The 25,130-nt window shown below is 40.5% G+C and overlaps 1 protein-coding gene across 1 annotated transcript in view; it reads right to left on the reverse strand.

The window, feature by feature from the left end:
• LOC137109060 (dapper homolog 3-like) overlaps positions 1-23,694 on the reverse strand; it is a 36,103-nt gene extending 12,409 nt beyond the window's left edge. The window contains exons 1-2 of the mRNA XM_067494404.1: positions 23,259-23,694; positions 2,238-2,361 (exon numbers count right to left, since the gene is read on the reverse strand). Of these exons, the coding sequence (XP_067350505.1) occupies positions 2,238-2,361; positions 23,259-23,549 (415 nt within the window). The 5' untranslated portion in view covers positions 23,550-23,694. The remainder of the gene's footprint in view (positions 1-2,237; positions 2,362-23,258) is intronic.
• Positions 23,695-25,130: the final 1,436 nt, after the last annotated feature.

Consider the following 25,130-nt stretch of genomic DNA (forward strand, 5'->3'; position numbering starts at 1 on the left):
GATGTAACATATTTTTGTGGTGCTATTACCTGTACACTGTTTTTTGGTTGTGTAAACTACATTGCAAGTGGACTATACTTAATAGAATTTTTAAATACGAAATTAAATTCCTGTTTCAGTTTACTTGTTTTGTAAGGGGAATCAGTTTGCATGTTTGTTTGCTTTTTAAGTAAGGTTAACAGAATTTAAAGAGTAAAGTTGTGACAATATTTGTAAATTACAGTTTTTAAGTTATAGTGGTTGGTTTGGAAACAGTAATATGTGTAGTATATATTCTTAAAACTGGACAATGTGGCAAATTGATTATCATAACTACACTTTATCATAAGTGTCATCATTCTTACATCATACTTTATCAATTGTGTTATCATATTCATTAAAATCATTATTTATGTTGTATCATCACTGTAACTCCCTAAAGAGCCTGTAATTAATCCAAAATGCTCCAGCAAGAGTGTTGACTAGAACTAGCAAGAGAGATCATATTTTCACCTTGACTAGCTTCTCTTGGCTTCCCATAAAATCTAGAATAGAAAACCCTGCTTCTTACATATAAAGCTCTGAATGGTCACACTCCATCATAAAGAGAAGACCTCATAGTACCACTTCGATCTCAGAATGCAGGCCTACTTGTGGTTCCCAGAATTTCGAAAGGTAGAATGGGTGGCAGAGCCTTTAGCTGTCAAGCTCCTCTCTTGTGGAACCAGCTCCCAGTTCAGATTCGGGAAGCAGACACCCTCTCTACTTTTAAGTCTAGGCTTAAAACCTTCCTCTTTAATAAAGCATATAGTTATAGTTATGCTGCTATAGGCTTAGACTGCTGGGGACCCCCCTCCTCTTGTCCCTCTGTCCTCTCCTCTCACCCCACAATTGTCACTACTCTATGACATTAAGGTTAAGGTTAATTTGCATTTACTCATCCCTTTGTTCTTTGTGTAAACCCAGCTGTTGAGTTAAATGTATAAAAAGGCTGAACAACCTACACATCTGGGTCAAATCTGATTTGGCCCACTCTAGAGTGTAGTTCTGTTCTGCTCTGCATGTTTCTCCATTTTGCTGATTAAATTCACCATTATCATTCACTTGTAAGTTGCCTTTTGCCTCCTAACCTGCACTTTTTGGCACGGCAGAATTGGTGTCAGAAGTGGGATTGGATGCGTGGTCTGGACTATGATGGACAAACAGTAGCAGTGCACACAAGTAACAGTTGATTCGTCCCTATGGATGAGAAGCTCTTCTCCTAAGGAGCCCACCCGCCGATCCAATCCAGTAGCGATACGGACCATTATACGGCGGTGAAATAGCAACGGAGTAACACGAGCAGACCAGAACTAGGTAAGAGAGCTCTATAAAACTCACTACTGGTTGGGTAGTTGACAAGACGTTGTCATAGTTGAACCCTTGTGTTATCGATTACTGTTGTATGCAGCGCAGTAAATTCTGAGTCGCACGAGGAAAGATAGCACTAAAGAACGGCCACTAAAGAAATGGGTTTAGTACTGGGTACTAGAAGAGAAATAAGCGCCTGGCCTGGGCACAGTCTACCAACTGATTTGTCACCATTATGTGAAGAAATGTCAAAAAAATATAAGGGTAGTTGTAACCAATTGACTAAATGGTGGGAATTGGGGTTTCCTAAAGAGGTAGTCTGAGTGTAGTTGCATGCTCTGCATATTTCTCCATTTTGCTGAATAAATTCACCATTATCATTCACTTGTGAGTTGCCTTTTGGCTCCTAACTTGCCTTACAGTTTTTCTCACGACATATTTCTCAGTCTCCCTCTCTGTCCCTTTCTGCAAGTGTCCCCGGCTATGGAGCTGTGTGTTTTCCAGTGCACAGCTACTGGTCCTACCAACCTGCCCAATTTTTTGTTGTTGCTTTTTGTTGCTCTTTTCTTTTCTCTCTCCGTTTTCCACTAACCCCAACCAGTAAAGGCAGATGACCGCACACCTTGAGCCTGGTTCTGCTGGAGGTTTCTTTCGTTAAAGGGAGTTTTTCCTTTCCTTTTTCCTTTTTTTTTTTCATTTTTTAAAAATGAGACTGGGACCACACAGACATTCTTGTAGCTAGTACATTGCAAATAAATCTTATTTTGATATTGTCTCTGTGGTGCAACATATTGGAGTATACAACAGTCACAAAGTAGCAAGACCACATCTTTTAGGTTGTCCATCTTTAAACTGTGTGCCAAGTGGGGTGATGTTCTGTGTAGGAGATGCTGAGTTGGTGATTTTACCTGAAATGTGTCGGCTGTCCTCCAGATCAGTATCTGCTGATTTTACTTCAGAGTTTATTTTTAGCTCTGCCACCTGCTGTTCTAAAGACTCCTTTGTACCCAATGGAGAACACTTGATATGGCTCTGAAATACACAGCAAAGACCAAAGTAAGACTCGAGGCTGTATATTCCCAGAAGCCTTATAAGAACATTGAGAAAGAGACCTTACTTGTTACATTATTACAGATTACGAGAGATCAGAATCTCGTATTTATACAATCTAGATCTTGTAATTTTGAATTAGCGATCTCATGAGTACATTTCAGAACCTGGATTAGAGTTTTTTTAGAACGTTAACAAATTATCTATCAGTATTTCTGTTTTACGTTTAGGACTTTTGGAAGTATTGAAAACTGTCACTGGACTACTTTTATAGTGAAGACACTAAAAAATAGATTTATTCTAAGGCAGGTTCTGAAACATTCTCATATTTATGTTCCCTAAATCATAATTACAAGATAAAGAGAGATGTAGTTCTGTAACTTATAATGGATCTCGTAATAAGGTCTGCCCTATCCCTGTACACTTAGTGCCCATTAAATACAGATACTTTGTAAAAGCTTTGGAGGCCATTTGTGGTACTGTTCAGGTCTTACCTTTTAATATACTTTCAAAATATAAATGGGAAAAACTAGCCTTCACTAACAGTACATAGTTTTACAACTGTCCTTTAGTGTCACAACAGTTTCCTAAAATTTGGGAGTTTGGGATTTAGGGAGTGGCTGAAACTGTATGTCTGCACATTTTGAACTTTTTTGTTATAGACTAGTACTAGTTCAATACTGATATAATCAGTAATATACATCGAAATAATATTTGTTTGTTTTTTTCCTCTGACTACTGGCCTGATGAAGGTGTGATAAGCTTCCAAAAAAAAAAAAAGAACCATACTAATGTCTACAGAGTGTTATCAGTTGGACGTCTATTCCAAACCAGGGCTTGTGCTGAAAGTGAAGATGAATACGAGGAAGTACTATTAAATTATCTGCACTTATATAGCGCTTTTCTACCTATTGGCACTCAAAGCGCTTTACACTGCTTATTCACCCATTCACAGTCACAATCACACTCATACACCGATGGAGCTGCTTTGCAGCTAGCCAAGGCTCACTAGGAGTAACTAAGTTGGGGTTCAGTGTCTTGCTCAAGGACACTTCGACGTGTGACCGGAGGAGGTGGGGATCAAACCAACAACTGTAAGATTGGTGGATGACCGCGCTACCTTCCTGCGCCAAAGTCGCACTCAAGTTTCAGAAATCCAACTCTGTTCATTCTTGCATGTGAGGGGCATGCATGTAGCTCAAATCCCACCTTCCAGTGTGATACCTGAAAACAAGCTTTTAACAGCTGTGCATTGGAAACACTTGATTTGAGCTATGACCATATGAATTTGCCTGACACTATAGCACTTTGCCTTTAGACAACAAAAATACTCTTTGATAATACCAACATTTCATGCAGATGCAATATCATCTGCATGAAATGTATTATAGGGAATATATATTATAGGGGATAGGGAATATATATTATTATATTATAGGGAAACCTTATCAGTGTTCCCACGAATAAAGTGACACTCCTGCTTACACTACAGCACAGAGGCTGGCGTCTGCTGGGCCAAATGCAGCATTCAGCAGAGATGCTATTTGCCAGACTTGGGAGGTATTTTAAAGAGCAAACGGATAACTATGTATCTATAGACACATCCAAACTCACCTGCATCTGCCCAAATATCAAAGCTAACCAGAGGCAGTGACACTGTGATCAGTCAATCCACATATCACCCATTCATATCAGTTACTGAGTTCATATATCAAAGAATCTCATGTCAGCAGGCAGCTGCATGCTAACTAGCTGCTTAGTTGACATTTTCTCAATGAAGGCACAATAAACACAGATTGACATGGCAGAAACTATGTATCCATGCTTATTCTATACTGAATCAAAATGTTTAGTTTGTTAAATATAAACTCACTTGTACATTAACCAAGATGTTCCTTGGAGGTCTTGCTAGCATCTTAGCTCCATCTTGTTTACATTAAGCGGTCAGAGTTCAAAAGCCGTAGCTCTTTGATTGGCTGGAAGAACAGTGATCTGATTGGCTAATATGCATGTGGCTTCCCCCCTCTCCCCTCCCTCCCACAAGAGAAAAGTGCAAAAAGATTTTGTATCCACAGGATGAGATCTGCAAATGCACAACATGAGATCTGATCTGAAACAAGATTGCAAAACAACACAATTTTTCTTTGTGAAAAAGAAAAGTTACAAATGTGATTTTGCACAAATACTTTAGGACAAGCACAAATTTTAGTTACAATGCATCTTCTTCTTTTCCTTTCGGCTGTTCCGTTTCAGGGGTCGCCACAGTGAATCATGTGCCTCCATCTAACTCTATCCTCTGCATCCTCTTCTCTCACACCAACTAACTTCATGTCCTCTCTCACTACATCCATAAATCTCCTCTTAGGTCTTCCTCTAGACCTCCCGCCTGGCAGCTCCAACCTCAGCATCCTTCTACTGATATATTCACAGTTTCTCCTCTGAACATGTCCAAACCACCTCAATCTGGCCTCTCTGACTTTATCTCCAACACATCTAACATGAGCTGTCCCTCTGATGTCCTCATTCCTGATCCTGTCCATCCTCATCACTCCCAAAGACAACCTCAACATCTTAAGCTCTGCTACCTCCAGCTCTGCCTCCTGTCTTTTCTTCAGTGCCACTTTCTCTAAGCTGAACAACATCTCTGGTCTCACCACCGTCTCCTTTCCTTTCATTCTCGCTGATACTCTTTTAACACACAACACACCTGACACTTTTCTCCACCCTTTCCAACCTGCCTGCACTCGCCTATTCACCTCTTTCCCACACTCTTCGTTGCTCTGAACCGTTGACCCTAAGTACTTAAAGTCCTGCACCTTCTTCACCTCTGCTCCCTGTAACCTCACCGTTCCACCTGGGTCCCTTTCATTCACACACATGTATTCTGTCTTACTGCGACTAAGCTTCATTCCTCTGTTTTCCAGAGCCGACCTCCACTCTCTAGATTTTCCTCTTTTCTTTTAACTAGAACTTTCCATGTGTTCTGAATTGAGGGTTCCTCTAATTTTGGTAAGCATTTTGTAACCATAGTTTTACTTTATCATAAACCTATTTACACTATAAAATATGTTTTGATAAAGAATGCAGTGGGTTTTGAGCTTTCAGCTGTGTGTTCTTCAAGTCAAGTCAAGTCAAGTCAAGTGGCTTTTATTGTCATTTCTACTATACACAGTGGTACACAGTACACAGTAGAAACGAGATAACGTTCCTCCAAGAACCAAGGTGCTACAAACAACACAAGCTATAGTAAAGTGCATCGAGTGCAACCAATTGCAAACAGTGCAGAACAAAAACAGTACAGACAGACAGTGTAGACAGACAACACAAGTAACACAGGACAGGACACAAAACCCAAGACAGTGCCGACCAGTAAACCTACTGTATACTATTTTACAGTACAGTACAGTACAGTCAAGTGTGCTAAGGGTGTAAAAAAGAGCAGACGGTATAGTGCATTTAAATGTCCAGCGTGCAATTGCATTGGAATGTGCAAAAAACAGCAGGTAAACAGTGTAGTTCGGTAAATGTAGAATGATAAAAGTAAATAAATAATAAATAAGTGGTGGTGGAATGAGATGAGTAGTTAGTGATGAGAATGTGCTGAGTTCGGTTTGTAGTGTGTTTAAGTTCCATTTCAGTTCTGTGTGTTGAGGAGCCTGATGGCTTGCGGGAAAAAACTTTTGCATAGTCTGGATGTGGTGGCCTGAATGCTTTGGAACCTCTTTCCTGATGGCAGGAGTGTGAGAGTGTGTGTGATGGGTGTGTGGGGTTGTCCACAATGCTGTTGGCTTTGCGGATGCATCATGTTGTGTAAATATGCATAATAGAGGGCAGAGAGACTCCGATGATCTTCTCAGCTGTCCTCACTATCCTCTGTAGGGTGTTGTGATCCGCGACGGTGCAGTTCCCAAACGAGGCAGTGATGCAGCTGCTCAGGATGCTCTCAATGATCCCTCTGTAGAACATGGTCAGGATGGGGGGAGGGAGATGGGCTTTCCTCAGCCTTCTCAGGAAGTAGAGACGCTTCTGGGCTTTCTTGGTGATGGAGCTGGTGTTGACTGACCAGGTGAGGTTGTCCGCCAGATGAACACCAAGGAATTTGGTGCTATTGACTATCTCCACTGAGGATCCATCGATGATCAATGGAGAATGGTCGCTCTGTGCTCTCCTGAAGTCCACAACCATCTCTCTAGTTTTGTCAACGTTCAGAGACAGGTTGTTTGCTCCACACCAAGCTGTTAACCGTTGCACCTCCTCTCTGTAAGCTGACTCGTCGTTCTTGCTGATTAGACTCACCACGGTCGTGTCATCGGCAAACTTGACTATGTGGTTTGAGCTGTGCATTGCTACACAGTCGTGCGTCAGCAGAGTGAACAGCAGAGGGCTGAGCACACAGCCCTGAGGGGCTCCAGTGCTCAGTGTGGTGGTGCTGGAAATGTTGTTCCCGATCCGGACTGAGTGGGGTCTCCCAGTCAGGAAGTCCAGAATCCAGTTGCAGAGGGAGGTGTTCAGGCCCAGTATGCTCAATTTCTCGATCAGATGCTGAGGGATGATTGTGTTGAATGCTGAGCTGAAGTCAATGAACAGCATTCGTACGTATGAGTCCTTATTGTCCAGGTGGGTGAGGGCCAGATGGAGGGTCGTGGAGATGGCATCATCCGTGGAACGATTTGGACGATACGCAAACTGCATGGGGTCCAGGGAGGTTATAGATACATTTCAGCTAATGTGGTAAAAACTGTAAAAACCCTAAACCAAATTCTATAGCATAAGTAATTTTATGTCCTATGTTTATGTGTGGCTCTGCAGAAGCCATAAGGGGAAAAGGCCTGGTGGATTCAGTCACATACTACTGAATCCTGTTAATGTTCTAAAGTGTCAGGAGGAACAGAATATGTATAACATTGTTTTGTTAGTATGGTTTAAGACTGTATTATATCGTCTAGTTTCAATTTATGTATTACAAACAAAATTGAACTTAAATTTACATTTAATTGAGTTTTCTTTTTAGTTTCTCTACATTTTAGAAAGCATTATTTTTACATTTGACTATATTCTTCAACTCTTGATAGATCCTACGGACCTTTTGTGCCATTCAGAATTATTTGATTGATTGATTGATTAATTTATTTTATTGCGCTAGACAGAAGCTAGCTGGTCTTGCAAGACATGTAAATAGTTTTGTATTAGCATTTTTAGAACAGCAACTAAGATTTTTTTAAAATGCATTAATCCGAAGTTCTTCTCTAATTTAGTCTACAAAATGTAAAAATGGTGACAAAGGACTTTCTTACCCCAGAGATATATTTTTTATTTTTATATGCAGGTCTGGACAAAAAGAGAAAGTATTTATGTATTTAGGACCGTTTTTATCATTTGAATACTTTTACAAAGCCTACCATTGATGTCAACATTAAAAGGACAGCAATTCTCAAGGCCTGGTAAAGACAATGAGCATCCTATTTGGTAGTATATGGTAAGTTAGTTTAAATGTTTTTTCCAACTTACAAGAACACAATGTTTCAAAGGATAAGTTCAGTAATTTTGTCAATTAACTGTATTTGTAACAACCCCCACACAAACACTAAAACGTTGAATATTTTTTACTCACTGTTAATGTCAATCAGTCTGTAAGACATCATGCCCCTCTGTGACATCTTTCTTCTAATTTCAAAGCACCTGGTTGAATAGTTGTTAAACAATGTTGTCCCAAATTGCTATAATGTTTTACAGTGGTTAGGATCAACTGGCTGCAACTGTGCATGCAGACTCACCGTAAAAGGTTTTGGTGAGTGACATTTTTTAACAACTTCATGACCAAGTGCTTCAGCATGAAGAAACATGTCACCAAGTGGAGCAATTTATCTGACTGATTTCAATTCGATTCAATTCAACTTTATTTATATAGTGCCAATTTACAACAAAGTCATCTCAAGGCACTTTACATAATAAAATCCAGACTAGACAAGTATGTAGAAGCAACCCAACATATCCCCCTTGAGCAAGCCATAGGCAACAGTGGACAGGAAAAACTCCCATTAACGGAAGAAACCTCCAGCAGAACCAGGCTCAGGGTGGGCGGCCATCTGCCTTGACCGGTTGGGGTGAGTGGAAAGTGAAGGGAGAAAAGAAAAGAGCAACAAAATGCAACAACAAAACATTATACAGGTTGGTAGGACACAAAATTAATAGCATACAGTGGTGACAAATAAATGTATAGAGAAAAAGAGGAGGGGAGCTTATTGCACTTGCGGGAGTCCCCCAACACTCTAAATAGCATCTTAGCATCTTAGCATCACTCTATAGCATCTTAAGTAGGAGCTAGTTTAGGTTGACTGAGCAGTTTTAACTATATACTTTATCAAAGAGGAAGGTTTTAAGCCTAGTCTTAAAAGTAGAGAGGGTGTCTGCCCCATGAATTTGGATTGGAAACTGGTTCCACAGAAGAGGAGCTTGATAGCTAAAGCTCTGCCTCCCATTCTACTTTTGCAAACTCTGGGAACCACAAGTAGGCCTGTATTCTGGGATCGAAATGGTATAACTGGGCAATACAGAACTATGAGATATTTTAAATATGATGGAGCTTGACCATTAAGAGCTTTGTATATAAGGAGGTTTTGAACTCTATTCTAGATTTTATGGGAAGCCAATGGAGAGAAGCTAGTGAAGGTGAAATATGATTTCTCTTCCCTAATCCAGTCAGCACTCTTGCTGCATTTTGGATTAACTGAAGGCTTTTTAGAGAGTTATAAGGACACCCCAAAAGTAGGGAATTACAGTACTCCAAACTAGAAGTAACAAATGCATGGTCTAGTTTTTTGGCATCACTTTGAGACAGGATGCTTCTAATTTTAGTAATGTTCCATAGGTGGAAAAGGCTGTTCTAGAGATTTGTCTTATATGTGACGTAAACGCCAAATCCTAGTCAAAACAAACTCCAAGGTTCCTCACCGCAGTACTGAAGGCCAAAGTTAAGTAATCTAAAGTAACTATATTGTTAGACAGCATATTTCTCATCTTTTTAGGCCCAAAGAGAATTACTTCAGTTTTGTCTGAATTTAGAAGTAGGAAATTGTAGGACATCCAGGCCTTCAAGTTTGACTAATTGGTTAGTATCTTCTGGTTTTACAGATAAATAGAGCTGGGTATCATCTGCATAGCAGTGGAAGTTTATGGAATGTTTCCTTATAATTTTGCCTAAAGGTGACATATACAGATTTAAAAGTATTGGTCCTAACACAGAGCCCTGTGGAACTCCATAACTAACTTTTTTGCAGAAAGAGAATTCATCATTAACATGAACAAGCTGGAATCTGTCTGACAGATAAAATTTAAACCAATCTGGAACCAGTGTGGTTCCTTTAATCCCAAATCCATGTTCTAGTCTCTGTAATAAAATGTTGTGGTCAGTGGTGTTAAATGTGGCACTAAGGTTTGTAAGACGAGTATGGACACAAGTCCATTATCTGAAGCCAAGAGAAGATCGTTGTTGACTTTCACCAGTGCTGTTTCTGTACTATGATGAATTATAAATCCTGACTGAAAATCTTCATACAAATTATTTCTTATAAGGGTGGTCACATAATTGTTTTGATACTTTTTCAAGGATTTTAGAAATAAACGCGAGATTTGATATTGGTCTATAGTTGGCTAAATCACCTGGATCAAGACAAGTTTTTTTAAGTAATGGTTTGCTTACAGCTACTTTATAGGCCTTTGGTACATAGAAGGTTTCTAAAGATTGGTTGATCAAATTTAATATGAACGTGTATATTAAAGGTAGAACATCTTTGAGCAAATTGGTTGGAACAGGGTCTAAAAGACATGTTGTTAGTTTTGATGAAGCGATAGTTTAACTTAGCTCAGTGAGATCTATGGGTGAAAAGCAGTCCAAGATGGACTGGGGCCTTATTGAGGATTCTAGAGCTGTTGTACACGAAGACCTATCTGTAATATTTGTAGGGAGGATCTGGTAAATTTTTTGTCTAATAGCTACAATTTTATTAGTAAAGAAGCTCATGAAGTCATTGCTGCTCAGAGTTAAGGGAATAATAGGCTCAGCAGAACTATGGCTCTTAGTCAACCTGGCTACAGTGCTGAACAGAAACCGGGGGTTGTTCTTGTTTTCCTCTATTACTGCAGAATAATATACTGTTCTGGCATCACGGAGAGCTTTTTTGTACATTTTTAAACTGTTTTTCCAGGCTAACCGGGATTCTTCTAAGTTAGTGGAACGCCACTTCCTTTCTAACTTTCATGATGCCTGCTTTAAGCTGTGCATTTGTGAATTGTACCATGGAGGTCGGCTCCTCTGATTCACTGCCTACTTTTTCAAAGGGGCAACTGTATCTAGTATCATACGTAGTGAGGCTGCCGAATCGTCAACTAGATAATCAACTTGTACAAGAGTAAGATGGCTACTCACCATAGCATTGACAGATGGTGGTGAAAAAGATGAAGAAATAATTTCTTTAAATTTGTTCACAGCATTTTCAGATAAACATCTGCTGTAGTGGAACTTTTCCTTAACTGCTGTATAGTCCGTTATTGTAAATTCAAATGTTATTAAAAAATGGCCAGACAGAAGAGAATTATGAGGAAATACTATTAAATTATCAGTTTCAATGTCACATGTAAGGACGAGGTCTAGAGTGTGACTAAAACAGTGAGTGGGTTTATTTACATTTTGGGAAAAACCAATTGAATCTAAAAATGAATTAAACGCAGTGCTCAGGCAGTTATTGTCAGCATCTACTTCTTCTTTTCCTTTCGGCTGTTCCCTTTCAGGGGTCGCCACAGCGAATCATGTGCCTCCATCTAACTCTATCCTCTGCATCCACTTCACTCACACCAACTAACTTCATGTCCTTTCTCACTACATCCATAAATCTCCTCTTTGCTCTTCCTCTAGACCTCCTGCCTGGCAGCTCCAACCTCAGCATCCTTCTACCGATATATTCACAGTTTCTCCTCTGAACATGTCCAAACCACCTCAATCTGGCCTTTCTGACTTTATCTCCTAAAGCTGTCCCTCTGATGTACTCATTCCTGATCCTGTCCATCCTCGTCACTCCAGCTCTGCCTCCTGTCTTTTCTTCAGTGCCACTGTCTCTAAGCCGAACAACATCGCTGGTCTCACCACCGTCTTGAACACCTTTCCTTTCATTCTCACTGATACTCTTTTATCACACAACACACCTGACACTTTTCTCCACCCGTTCCAACCTGCCTGCACTCGCCTCTTCACCTCTTTTCCACACTCTCCGTTGCTCTGAACCGTTGACCCTAACTACTTAAAGTCCTGCACCTTCTTCACCTCTGCTCCCTGTAACCTCACCGTTCCCCCTGGGTCCCTATCATTGACACACATGTATTCTGTCTTGCTGCAGCTAAGCTTCATTCCTCTGTTTTCCAGAGCAGACCTCCACCTCTCTAGATTTTCCTCCACCTGCTCTCTGCTCTCACACACTATGTCATCTGCAAACATCATAGTCCATGGAGATTCCTGTCTAACCTCATCTGTCAGCCTGTCCATCACCAGAGCAAACAAGAAGGGGCTCAGAGCCGATCCTTGATGCAGACCCACCTCCACCTTGAACTCCTCTGTCACACCTACAGCACACCTCACCACGGTCTTACAGCTCTCATACATGTCGTGCACCACTCTAACATACTTCTCTGCCACTCCAGACTTCCTCATACAATACCACAGTTCCTCTCTCGGCACCCTGTCATACGCTTTCTCTAAATCTACGAAGACACAATGCAACTCCCTATGACCCTCTCTGTACTTCTCCATCAGCGTCCTCAAAGCAAATACTGCATCTGTTGTACTCTTTCTAGGCATGAAACCATATTGCTGCTCACAAATGCTCACCTCTGCCCTTAGCCTAGCTTCCACTACTCTTTCCCACAACTTCATTGTGTGGCTCATCAGCTTTATTCTTCTGTAGTTGCCACAGCTCTGCACATCTCCCTTGTTCTTAAAAATTGGCACCAGTACAATTCTCCTCCAGTCCTCGGGCATCCTCTCATTCCAAGATTTTGTTAAACAAACTAGTCAAAAACTCTACTGCCACCTCTCCTAGGCACTTCGCTACCTCCACAGGTATAATATCAGGACTAACTGCCTTTCCACTCTTCATCCTCATTTCACTCTTACTAATCTTTGCTACTTCCTGCTCCACACCAGTCACCTCTTCTACTCTTCGTTCCCTTTCATTTTCCTCATTCATCAACTCTTCAAAGTACTCCTTCCATCTTCCCATCACACTCCTGGCACCTGTCAATACACTTCCATCCTTATCTTTAATCAACCTAACCTGCTGCACATCCTTCCCATCTCTATCTCTTTGTCTGGTCAATCTGTACAAATCCACCTCTCCCTCTTTAGTGTCCAACCTAGCATACAAGTCCTCATATGCTCTTTGTTTGAACTTTGCCACCTCTACAGGGGGTGGCTATAGCTCAGTTGGTAAGGCAGTTGACCATGGACCACTAGGTCAGTGGTTCAATCCCCGCTCCTGGCTACAAGTCAAAGTGTCCTTGGGCAAGACACTGAACGCCAAGTTGCTGCCGGTGGGTCAGGTGAGCACCTTGCATGGCAGCCACCGCCATCGGTGTGTGTGTGAATGGGTGAATGGGAAGCTACATTGTAAAGCCCTTTGGATAAAAAAGCGCTATATAAGCGACTATTTACCATTCACCATTTTACCTACACCTTAAGCTGTATCTCCCTGTAATCCTCTCTACTCTCTTCAGTCCTCTCAGTGTCCCACTTCTTCTTAGCTAACCTCTTTCTCTGTATACACTCCTGAACTTCCTCGTTCCACCACCAAGTCTCCTTGTCCACTTTCCTCTCTCCAGATGACACACCAAGTACCCTCCTACCTGTCTCCCTGATCAAATTAGCTGTAGTGGTCCAGTCATCTGGAAGCACCTCCAAACCACCCAGAGTCTGTCTCAGCTCCTCCCTGAAAACTACACAACATTCTTCCTTTTTCAACTTCCACCACTTCGTCCTCTGCTCTGCCTTAGTCTTCTTCATCTTCCTCGCCACCAGCATCATTTTACACACCACAATCCTGTGTTGACTGGCTACATTCTCCCCTACCAATGCTTTACAGTCACTGATCTCTTTCAGATTACAAAGAGATTACTGTCTACATGAATGTTAAAGTCACCCACTACAATGATTTTCTCTGTACTAAGCACTAAATCAGATAGAAAATCTGAAAATTTAATCAAAAACTCTGAATAAGGGACTGAAGGACGGTACATGATAACAAATAATAGTGGTTTTTGAGTTTTCCAGTTTTGGTGTGAAAGGCTAAGAGTAAGGCTCTCAAATAAGTTATAACTATGTTCCGCTCTAGGGTTTATTGATAAGAGAGTATGTCTGTTCCACGACCTAGGTGGTCGTGGAACAGACATACTCTCTATTGGGAAAAGAGCAGTGTGGTTAAGATCATAACATTCAACAAAATAATAAAATTCCCTGTGTGAAAAATTAGAATCCATAAGAGCTGCATTTTGTCTGTTGGTAACGTCAGATTCTATAAATATCTCTGACTGTTTATACCTGTGGATGTTGTCGGGGGTTGGAGCGGAGGATGCAGGAGAGGTAAGCACAACAGAGCCACAGGTGTCTTCAATGGTCAGCCAGTCTCCAGAGACTGACACGCTGTGGACAGTGTTCTCACCCCCGGCAGCATGCTCCGACCGCGTTGCCCGCCGGAGGTGGAGCCGTGTGGTATCTCACGGGGCAGGCAGTCACTGGGAACCACTGCCGGGGAAGTCGCCCGTTCAAGCTCCTCAAGAACAGTGAAACGGTTGTCCATCAGCACCGGGAAAGGTGATCGAATGGACTGGTTGACCAGATTAGCTGCAGCAGGTGTCGTCCGATGTCTCCTTTTAGCCGGAATCCAGGCCTCCAGTGTCAGCGGCGAGGAGCAGGCCCATGTCGGGACAGGCCATTGGTCGTCCGACAGGGCCAGAAGACCGCGGGTTGGCACTGTGTTTCCAGCGGAAGCAACAGGGCCAGACCACGGCAGCGTGACATCGGGGTCCTGAGTCACTGAACAAACAGCCGGATGGCTAGAGACTGTTTGTTCCACGTAGCTCTTGGTATTAAGAGCTGCGAGGTGCTTCGCCTGTGTGGTGGCAATGTTGGAAAACTCCAAGATAAGTTCTTTTTTTTTTTTTTTGCTTAGTTCGTTTTCCAAAAGTTTGATAGTCTCTTGCAACTGCTGTCTTACTTCACCGTTAGTGTCTACACTGGATATTGATTTAAGTTATCTCTGACATTTTTTGTCTTTACTAAAGTAGTAGTTACCAGTATACTGTGAGGTTATGAGGTTAATATGGGAGAATTAATGGTTGTCTAAATTAACACATTAGCTGCTGCATGATGGATAATACCAGATTTATGATCCATGTTTTGTCCCTGCCACTCATATGATGCATTCCTTATCAACAGAGAGATGGTCAGAACCACCTTATATCATAGAAATGGATACACAGCATAAGAACCTTGTTTCCGGCAAAGCAAATATCTAAGAAAGATTATTTTCTTTTTAGTTTAGACTTCTCTTACCAGAAAATGACCTGATTCTGTAATGTGAGACTTTTTGATAAGGTGGAGTGATTATCGTTCTGTACCACACTGGTTCTGTAGCCTGAGCTTGAGCACTTTTGCTGGATGTCATCTTTACGCTGAACTTAACTTTGGTACATATTTTTTTTCATCATGAATTCTGCAAACTCATTATCTGAACTAAAGGTTCCTCCAATTGATGCACTACCAAAACTAAAACCAAAAGAACTTTAACATGAGTGAAGGGGTCCTTTAAGGATTCAACATGCAAATTAACTTGTGACACCACAAAATTATGTTTGTGTCTGTGCGTGTGTGTGTGTGTGTGTAAAAATGTTTTTTTGGTTTCAAGAAAGTTCCTAACTGAGTTAGGACCTTTAAGGGAAGTTATGACATTTTGCACATGTTGAATGAAGCTGGGCTTATGTCATGCATTTCGTGTATGAAAGGGGCTGTGTATGGGTTTCGCTACTTAAATGAGACCACACCGGCTCAATGGCTTCTTGTATTCCTGAAGTAAGTGTGTTGATACACACACACACACACGCACACATACACACACACACACAAATGAATGATGTTTGGTGGTCCCAGGAATCACACAAAAGACACCAAGCAAAACTCAGTGACCCTATGATGGTTGAACAAGTTACCTACTGTAACCCAAAATTCAAAAAAACACTGAAAACAGAACTCTTCGTCTTAAAAAAAAACAAAACAAAAAAAAACCTGTCTTTCCGCTCTTTCTTGCACTTGCATTTCATGAAACAGAAACACTTCTAAGAGGAGAATCCTTCTTTGTCAGAAAGGCTTTCGTGTTTCGATATTCTTGAAGACGAATCTCTATTTTTGTGGTAATCATGACTTGACAGACTGTTTTCCCTTGACCCCCCTTTTTAACTATTTATTTTAGAACCATCTTACCTATCTTTCTACCCCACCAGGTGCTTTAACAGCAGTTACAGACATGTTACTGTATTTTCAAAGCCCAAACACATCCATTACATCGGAGAGTTTTTTTGTTTAGTTACTGTGCATCCATAAAGTATTAACAGTGCTTAACTTTTTCCACATTTTTTTACTTTACAGCCTTAGGGGGCCTTCTGGCTCAATAGGAAGAGCATCGGGTTGGGGTGCAGAAAGCTGTGGGTGTGGCCCCACCCAGCCATCGAGGGCAACCTCAGTCCAGTCCCAAGCCTGGACAAAATGGGAGAGTTGTGGCTGGAAGGGCATACGGTGTAAATACTCATGCCAAATCAACTTGCAGAACAGGTTCCACTGTGTCAACCCCTAAAGGGATGAACCAAAAGCCATTGATCTTTGTTATGCTACAGCCTTATTCCAAATGGATCATCAATGGATTATCCAAATGGATTATTTTTTTCAAAATTCTACAAACAATACCCTATAATGATGATGTGAAAGAAGTTTCTTTTAAATCTTTGCATTTATTAAAAAAAGAAAGACAGAAAAAAAAAGAGTTTAATGGCCTTTGCCATGAAACTCAAAATTGAGCTCTGGTGCATCCTGTTTCCACTGATCATAGAGCTGTTTCTACAACTTGATTGGAGTCCACCTGTGGGAAATTCTGTTGGTTGGACATGATTTGGAAAGGCATAGGTCGGTCCATTTAAGGTCCCACAGTTAATAGCGTATGTCAAAGCACATACCAAGCCATGAGGTCCATGCACTTGTCTGTAGACCTTTGAGACAGGATCGTATCAAGGACAGATTTGGAGAAAGGTACAGAAACCTTGATGCATAGAAGGTCCCAATGAGCACAGTGGTATCCAACATCCGTAAATGGAAGGCCAAACTGAGCGATCAAGAGAGAAGGGCCTTAGTAAGGGAGGTGATCAAGTACCCGATGGTCATTCTGAAAGAGCTCCAGCATTTCTCTGTGGAGAGAGGATTACCTTCCAGAAGAAAACCATCTGGCCAGACAGAAACCACTCCTCAGTAAAAGGCACTTGACAATCAGCCTGAAGGACTCTCAAGGACTCTCTGAAGGACCAAAAATCTATGGTCTGATAAAACAAAGACTGAACTCTTTAGCCTGAATGGCAAGTGTCTGGAAGAACCCAGGCACCACTCACCACCTGACAATACCATCCCTACAGTAAACCATGGTGGTGGCAGCCTCATGTTTAATGTTTTTCAGTGGAAGAAACTGGGAGACTAGTCAGGATTGAGGGAAAGATGAATGCAGCAATGTACACAGACATCCTTGATGAAAACCTGTTCTACAGTGCTATGGATCTCAGACTGGGGCGAGTGTTCATCTTTCAACAGGACATTTACCCCAAGAACACAGCCAAGATAGAAAAGGAGTGGCTTCAGGACAGCTCTGTGAATGTCCTGGAGTGGCCCAGCCAGAGCCCAGACTTGAACCCGACTGAACATCTCTGGAGGGATCTGAAAATGGCTGTACACCAACGCTCCCCTTCCAACCTGATAGAGCTTGAGAGTTACTGCAAAAAACACTGGAAGAAACTGGCCAAAAATAGTTGTGCCAAGCTTGTAGCATCATACTCAAAAAAGACTTGAGGCTTTAATTGGTGCTAAAGGTGCTTCAACAAAGTATTGTAAGCTTTTATTTATTTTTTTTATTCGCAAAGATTTCAAATAAACTTCTTTCACATTGTCATTATAGTGTATTGTCTGTAGAATGAATTTTGTCTGTTTTGAAAAAAGGCTGTTGCATAACAAAATGTGGAAAGGTTAAGTGCTGTGGAAACTTTCCGAATGCACTATATGGTGGCCACACAGCTGCTGGTCTCCACTAGAGACTTACAGTACATGGGATGACAGCAAAAACATAAACACAGATAACACCAGACCAAATGCACAAATGCTAAGCCCAGAAAAGCCACAGTATCTAACTGTTGGTCTCTGAAACACTCTGCTGTTTACATAAAGCAACTCTGGGCCAATTACTTTACAACACATCAACACATAATTAATATGATTTTTTTTGCATGAGTCTAGAGTGCATTTGCACAAGATGTTATTTAGGTCACATTACTGCAATAAACAATTATGTATTAACTCAACAAATTGATTATCCGTAGCTGTTACAAGCTATGAGCAAAGATTTCTGTAGGTTGTTGGGGATCCCTGCTCCAACAGTTTGAGCTAGTGTTGAGGTAGTGTAGCCTACAATATACAGGAAACCGGACTTGAGAAGCAGTACTACCCATTTTGCAATCTAGACATCACTTACAAGAGTCATATGTCCAATAGTCAAAGTAACAGTAATTCAGTAATAATATAAGTAAAATAAAGGACTGTAGACAATGTGGAGTTAAAGTAGAAGAACAAAAAGTTTTAAAACAAACTGTACCACACATCGAACGGGTGTAAAACTGCCATTGCAAAGGATGGCAGACATTCAAGCATCTGTAAACAATATGGAATATATACAAAACAAAACATAACAAAATATACAGAAAACTACAATTGCAAATTGAAATAATGTCACAGTGTCCAAATATGAAGTGTAGTGTGCATTATGTGGATAAAAAAGATCAGAGGTATATGTAAGTAGAGCCATGACAGGGGGATAATATGCATCTTGAATCCAGGTGTGTGAGGATGGAGGGTTTAGAGGCTGCTTGGCAGGCATCCACTAGAAAAATTGTCTAAGTAGAGAGGCAATGTCCTGGAGAACGGCACTTTCAATGGCTCACTCTGTACATGCACCTCATACTCCTGCCATTCCATCAACTTAGGCTTCTCAGGTACTTGACTGAACCCATCAGGGGGAACTTGGGGATCAGTGTTTTGAGAGTGGTGTTATCAAAGTGGCTGATCAGAAATACTGATCTGTGATTAGTAGGGTAGTAGGGCTTAAAGCAAGGATTTTTTTTCTGCCTGATTTCTGTCTTTTGGTCTGGCAAAAGTGAAAGTAACTACTACTTTCTGTAGCAAGTATTTTATTATGTTTTGGATTTATAAAATGTATTTTTTCATATTAAGATTAATGCAGCCATAAGGGGACACAAGCCAGTGTCTTCTTGTACCAGTCCGAAGTCTGGATAAATGCAGAGAGTTGTGTCAGGAAGGGCATCTGACATAAAACACATGCCAAATAAAAAATGCGAATCATGACTTTCAACCCAAAAAAGACAGTCGGGGCCCAGGTCAACAACGACTGCCACTGGTGCTGTTGACCTACAGAGGGTACCAGCGGAAATTGGACTACTGTTGGTCGAAGAAAGAGAGGAGGAAGGTGTGTTTGTAGGCAAAGAGAGAAGAGGAAAGCTAAGAATGTAGGACTAACAGTAGGGACTTTGAATGTTGGGACTATGACAGGGAAGGCTAGAGAGTTGATGACATGATGCAGAGAAGGAAGGTGGACATACTGTAATTTCAGGAGACCAGGTGGAAAGATAGCAAGGCTAGAAGCTTGGGAGCAGGGTTCAAGTTGCTCTACCATGGGTCAGATAGGAAGAGAAATGGAGTAGGATCTCGGGATCTCCTCTGTCTCTAGGGCATGCCGATTTGCCTTCTACAAATCTTGAAAATCAGACCCTACTTCAGGGAATATTCAACCAAACTCATTGAACAGGCGCTGGTATTATCTCATCTTGATTACTGCAACGCTTTGTTACTGCGGTTGGTGTTAGCCCTAAACACAGTCAAACCCTTGCAGATGATCCAAAATGCGGCAGCACGTCTCATTCTTAATCAGCCAAAAAGTACCCATGTCACACCACTCTTCAGATCTCTACACTGGCTTCCTGTAGCTGCTCGCATCAGTTTCAAAGCTCTATCTCTTGCCTACAGGGTGATCACCTCAACAGCTCCTGCTTACCTCAACTTACTGATTCAGGTCTACAATCCTTCCCGTCCGCTGTGGTCCACCAAATAACGACATCTGGTGGTCCCAGCACCGCACAGTAGACACCAAGCAAAACTCTAAAGTGCAATGATCCCACGATGGTGGAACGAGCTACCAAACTCTGCACGCTCAACAAACTCAATCCCAACATTCACAAAACTGCTGAAACAGAACTCTTCCACATCTTCCTATTCACTTAAATCTATTTTTATAAAAAACAAACCTTCCTTTCTGTTCTTTCTTGCACTTGCATCTCATGAAATGTAAACGCTTTTCTGATAGGACTTTGCTTTGATGTTTTTCTCCTTGACTTAGATTTTTGCTTACCTTGTACCTTACTTGTAAGTCTCTTTGGCTAAAAGCCTCATGACTAAATGACAAAATGTAAATGTAAATGTCTTTTTCTCAGCCTCTAACACAAACAATGCAAAATTAAATTAATGTATTATGGTAAAACAAAACTATACTTTTGAAGTGTAAAACACTCTCTCCACAATTTCTACTTTAACAAGTTTATCTAGCTAAAAGAACTAAAGAACAGCACCCACATTCACATCTTTGCAATACTGGATGACTGGATGGATTTGATGCATTACATTTTTTGCCTAAGGTCTAGATTAAATGTTATGGTCACAGTTGGAGGCTGCAGGTGGTGTTGCTGCATTGTGTGAAGCAATGTAAAGAGAATAGTTTAATATCTTCATCCTTCAAAATTATAGCGTTTGTCATCATGCATATTAAAGCAGAACTGCAGAACTGTGAGGACATGAACAGGATGGCAGTTGAAATGGACATGCTAGAGGGAGTCAGCTGGTAAGAAAGGCCAATTATAAATTAAAAGACCTGCTGAAATTATATATGAACCTGGCTGATTACATTTTCCTTTACCTAAAAGAATACTTGAATACTGTAGTGGTTAAACTTCAACACAAATCATTGATGCAAAGCTATTTCAAAACTACATTGGCCAGGGGAGTAACCCTCCTTTTGCTAACCCTCCTGTTGGTCTGGGCCTGTTCTTTAATGTTGGCCAGGTCTAAGACCATTAGTTTTGATGAAGGGTGAGAGACTTCCTGCTGAGGTTGTCCACCATCTTGTCATCAGTCCACCAACTATTAATATTAATATAAAAATTAATATTCACCATACTATTATTATGGTTACTAATTTAATGAAAGATATATATTATATGCCTTAGATTATTATATGCCTTAGATTACGATTTCAGTAAATTCCGAAGGAACAAAGAAAACTTGTATCCCTCCTGCTGGTGCCTCAGGGTCTTTATTTAGGTCTGTTTCCAGCAATATACTCTGTTCTAAAACCATGGTTATGGTGCAAATTCAAATCATTGCCTGCGCAAACTGAGACGTCAACACAGAGCCAAAACTATTTATAGTGTACTTGGCTTGACTTGCTGCAGTCTTCTCCTAAATGAAATATCTGCCATTCCTGAAAAAAAATCCAATCTATACTGATGGAATAACAACTAAAGAAAGAAAGCATAGGAAACATATTCAGCAGCTCTGCTGCTGTTGAAAAGTGTTTGCTGTGTCTCTAATTACATATATATTGTCTGCTATTTCCTCATTACACTGTTTTCTTGCATTGGCGGGTCTTTACCACAAACCTGGTTATGCACTCTATCTCATTCAGGCTACAGGTCAACCAGTGACTTTTGGATTTGCTGTATGTTCTGAAATAGTTATTATATTACATTTGTCACTTTGCTGATGTTCTCAACTTCACCAGAGGAATTCCTGACATGTCATGCATCAACTAGTCCCCAGTAAATAACATGTAAACAGCAGTAATGTAAACAGCATTGAATTAGTAACCTTGGATCATGGTTTAGAAATTAAGTAAGGAAAGGATATAACAACACACAGTGTTTAAATGCCTTTTCTAGCTCACAGGACTGAATTACATTAGTACACAATATTTAATGCACTGAGCATAAACCGTATAGTTTTGAATTCATGTTCAACAAAGTTTGGCTAGCAAATGTAATCTCTGTATTTTTGCTGTACTGTTTCTAAGTTTTTAAATGCTTTAGTGACAACTTGTCACTCAAAAGTCTGAGCTATTAGAGAAAGAATTCACCAGATCCTCCCCCCAAATATTAAAGATAGATCTTCATGTACAAAAGTTGTAGAATCATCAATGAGGCCTAGTCTCTATACTTGTTCCGTTGGATCTTACTGCCGCATTCGATACCACTGACCACAACATTTTATTACAGAGACTGGAACACAAAATTGGGACTAAAGGAACTAGGTTGGTTTAACTCTTATCTATATGATAGATTTAAATTTGTTCATGTTAATGGTGAATCCTCCATGCACACAAAGGTTAGCTATGGAGTTCCACAAGGTTCTGTGTTAGGACCAATACTTTTTACTTTATATATGTCTCTTAAAACAAATTATTAGAAAACACTCCATTAATTTCCATTGCTATGCTGATGATACCGAGCTATGTTTATCTATGAAACCAGATGGCATAAGTCCGGCCTCCAGTACTACTGCAAGGTACCTTGGAATTATTTTTGACCAGGATTTGTCTTTTACTTAACATATAAAACAAAACTCAAGGACAGCCTTCTCTCACCTACGGAACAATGCCAAAATTAATAACTAATTAAGTGATGCCTAAAACTAGTCTATGCATTTGTTACTTCTAGGTTGGACTACTGTAATTCCCTACTTTTGGGATGCCCAAATAACTCTCTAAAAATCCTGCAATTTATCCAAAATGCTGCAGCAAGAGTGAAAGATGAAAATATTCATCTTCCTTTAAATGAACGGCCTCAAAGTGTTTACAGTCAGTTTATCTTTGTATGCAGTACATCCTTTTTCAGAAAGATATTTGTGTCACTGCTACTCCACAAAGCTGACAGACTGCAAGCTATAAGCACATTGGAGGTCTGCATAGTGTCAATTCCATTTGCTGCTTATAACTGACTCAAATATATGCTATTTCAATTATTTTTATTACAAGTAATAACCCAATGTGGTTGTGCCAGGTTGAGACTGAAACTTGATGTGCAGTGATTTACTATATTAGATCTTTGCAAATGAAAATCAAGTCAGAAGGTGTCCATGCATTTTGTAATTTACTTCATTATGTGCTGTAGGGACAATTACATGTTTAAGAGAGGGGAAACAGGTTGATTTTTGATGCAAGCTTTTATGCTTTTTGGTATGACTGAGAGAGATGTCTGTATCCTATTGTCTTCAGCATGGAATAGGTAACGCAATGTATCTAAACGGCATAAAGTGCGGGTTATGTTGTCAATGATCTCACTGCTTCATAGGCAACTTTTGTGTAAACAGATCTCACTTTAGCACTCTCCTGTATGCCAACAAACTACCAGGACATTGATTATACTGACCTTATAAAAAAATAAAAACATATTGCCAGACAGTTAACAAAACTTACAGTCTGCAGACTGAGGTCATATTTATTCGCCTCTTTCCCTTTTGGTGTGTCCAGGGTGTAGCAGGCCAACCGTAGAGCTCCCCAAGGCGGCCGGCAGGGCACAGACGAATCCCCGAGGCAGAGAGCACTCCGCACTCTGCATTCTTGCCTCTGTTTGAGCAACTCCAGCTCACACAGGCCGGATAGACTAGCCTCCAGGCGCTCCTTGTTCCGACTGCGCTCCGCTTTCATGGGTAGAGTGGACATAGGGAATATGACTCCAAAGGAGCCTGGCTGCTTTTGTGCAGACATAAACACTCCAGTTGTGTTTCCCTATTTCTAACAAATGGAGGCTATATAAATCTACTTTGATAGCTAGAGTGCAGAGGCATCGGCTGTAGCTTCAACTGCTGAACTCACCGCTGTCTGACTGGAACCAACCCCCCCCCCTCCTGCTCCTGCCTGCACTCTGTGTAGTCCTGCTCGGACAGCTGTTGGTGGAGCCTATGAAGGCATGCAGCCTTTTGTTGGCTCTGCAGATACGCAGTCTCATTGAGCTAAACTACAGTCTAGTCACCATGATCTGGTAAATGAGAAGTAAAATGTAGTTATTAGTGATCATTTTAACCATGATTCCGTGTATATATGTATCTATCAACAATGTATTTCTGGTAAGATGTTGTGTCTGTCAGTTTGTTTAGGCTTTTGCCTCCATAGACTCACATACTAACTGAAAATTAACAGGGATGTGCATACTGTACGTACACACTCCAGTACACACTCCAGTTGTGTATGTCAGCCTATAACAGAAGATTAATTTATCCTCTATTAATAATACAGACCAGAATATATGCTCTTAGAAAACCAATAACTAAGAAGTGCAACTTTTCCTTTACAGCATGCAGTAGTTATGTAGATGTAGTTGTGTGTTAAAGCTAAGCCTGCCCCCCAGTGGTAATGAGTGCCAACTGCTCAGTGCTCACAATATTGTTCTCCTTGATCTGTACTTGTTCTGTTTCTATACCCTTTGTGTTTGACTACTGATTTAATGTGATTTGGAGTCTGGAGTCAAGAACAGTTTAGACCTTAAGAAACAAAGTCACTTAACAAAAAGAAAGAGAAAGGATGATAGCTTGTGGCAGCAGGTTGAACCAGCTGCCAGTGAGCTTCTTTTTTCTCAGTGGTTACAAGCATATTATGTGGACGGCCTCTTCTTTTAGCAACATCCCAGGAAACAAAGGACTCAATTTGCTTTTATACTTTTATACTTCCCTTCACAGGCATCTTAGAACAGCATTTCACTTAAAATCATGCTTTTCAGCTTGGTTTGAACCATTATTATCTGTATTATAACTTTAAACAGCTACTGTACATACATACATCATAGCTGTATAAATATAATATAAAAGGCTACACCAGTGAACTGAATATGGTTTAATGTGTATGGATTGTGATGAAAACTTTTAGTATTATGTTTATAAAAATATTTTTTATAAAAAGTAGCTGCATTTTGCAAATAACTTCTTCATGTATTGTTGCTTTTATTGCAGCACCCATAGATTTGATTACATGTACACTGTAACTGTCACTTGCTGGTTAGCTTCACATTGCATTAAACCTAAACTTTGAGGTCTGTATTTTAGAATCATCTAAAGTGTTTTACATTCATAAAATTTCTATTACAGATGCATGGCCTTTAGTTGAAGGTTGTGGGTTCATGTTCCTGACAGACCATGGCCTTTCTATGTGTTTGGGTGTTCTGATGGTGGTTGCTTGGATTTCTAGCTTTTGGTTGGTTTTTGGTTTATTTTCATGTAGAATAAAGATATCAATTAAATCAGAAATCTTTTTTCAAGCCTCAGATGCTTTTCTTTAAATAAATCTGAAAAAAAT

Source organism: Channa argus, chromosome 24 (assembly GCF_033026475.1).
Source record: "Channa argus isolate prfri chromosome 24, Channa argus male v1.0, whole genome shotgun sequence".
Classification (NCBI taxonomy): Eukaryota; Metazoa; Chordata; class Actinopteri; order Anabantiformes; family Channidae; genus Channa; species Channa argus.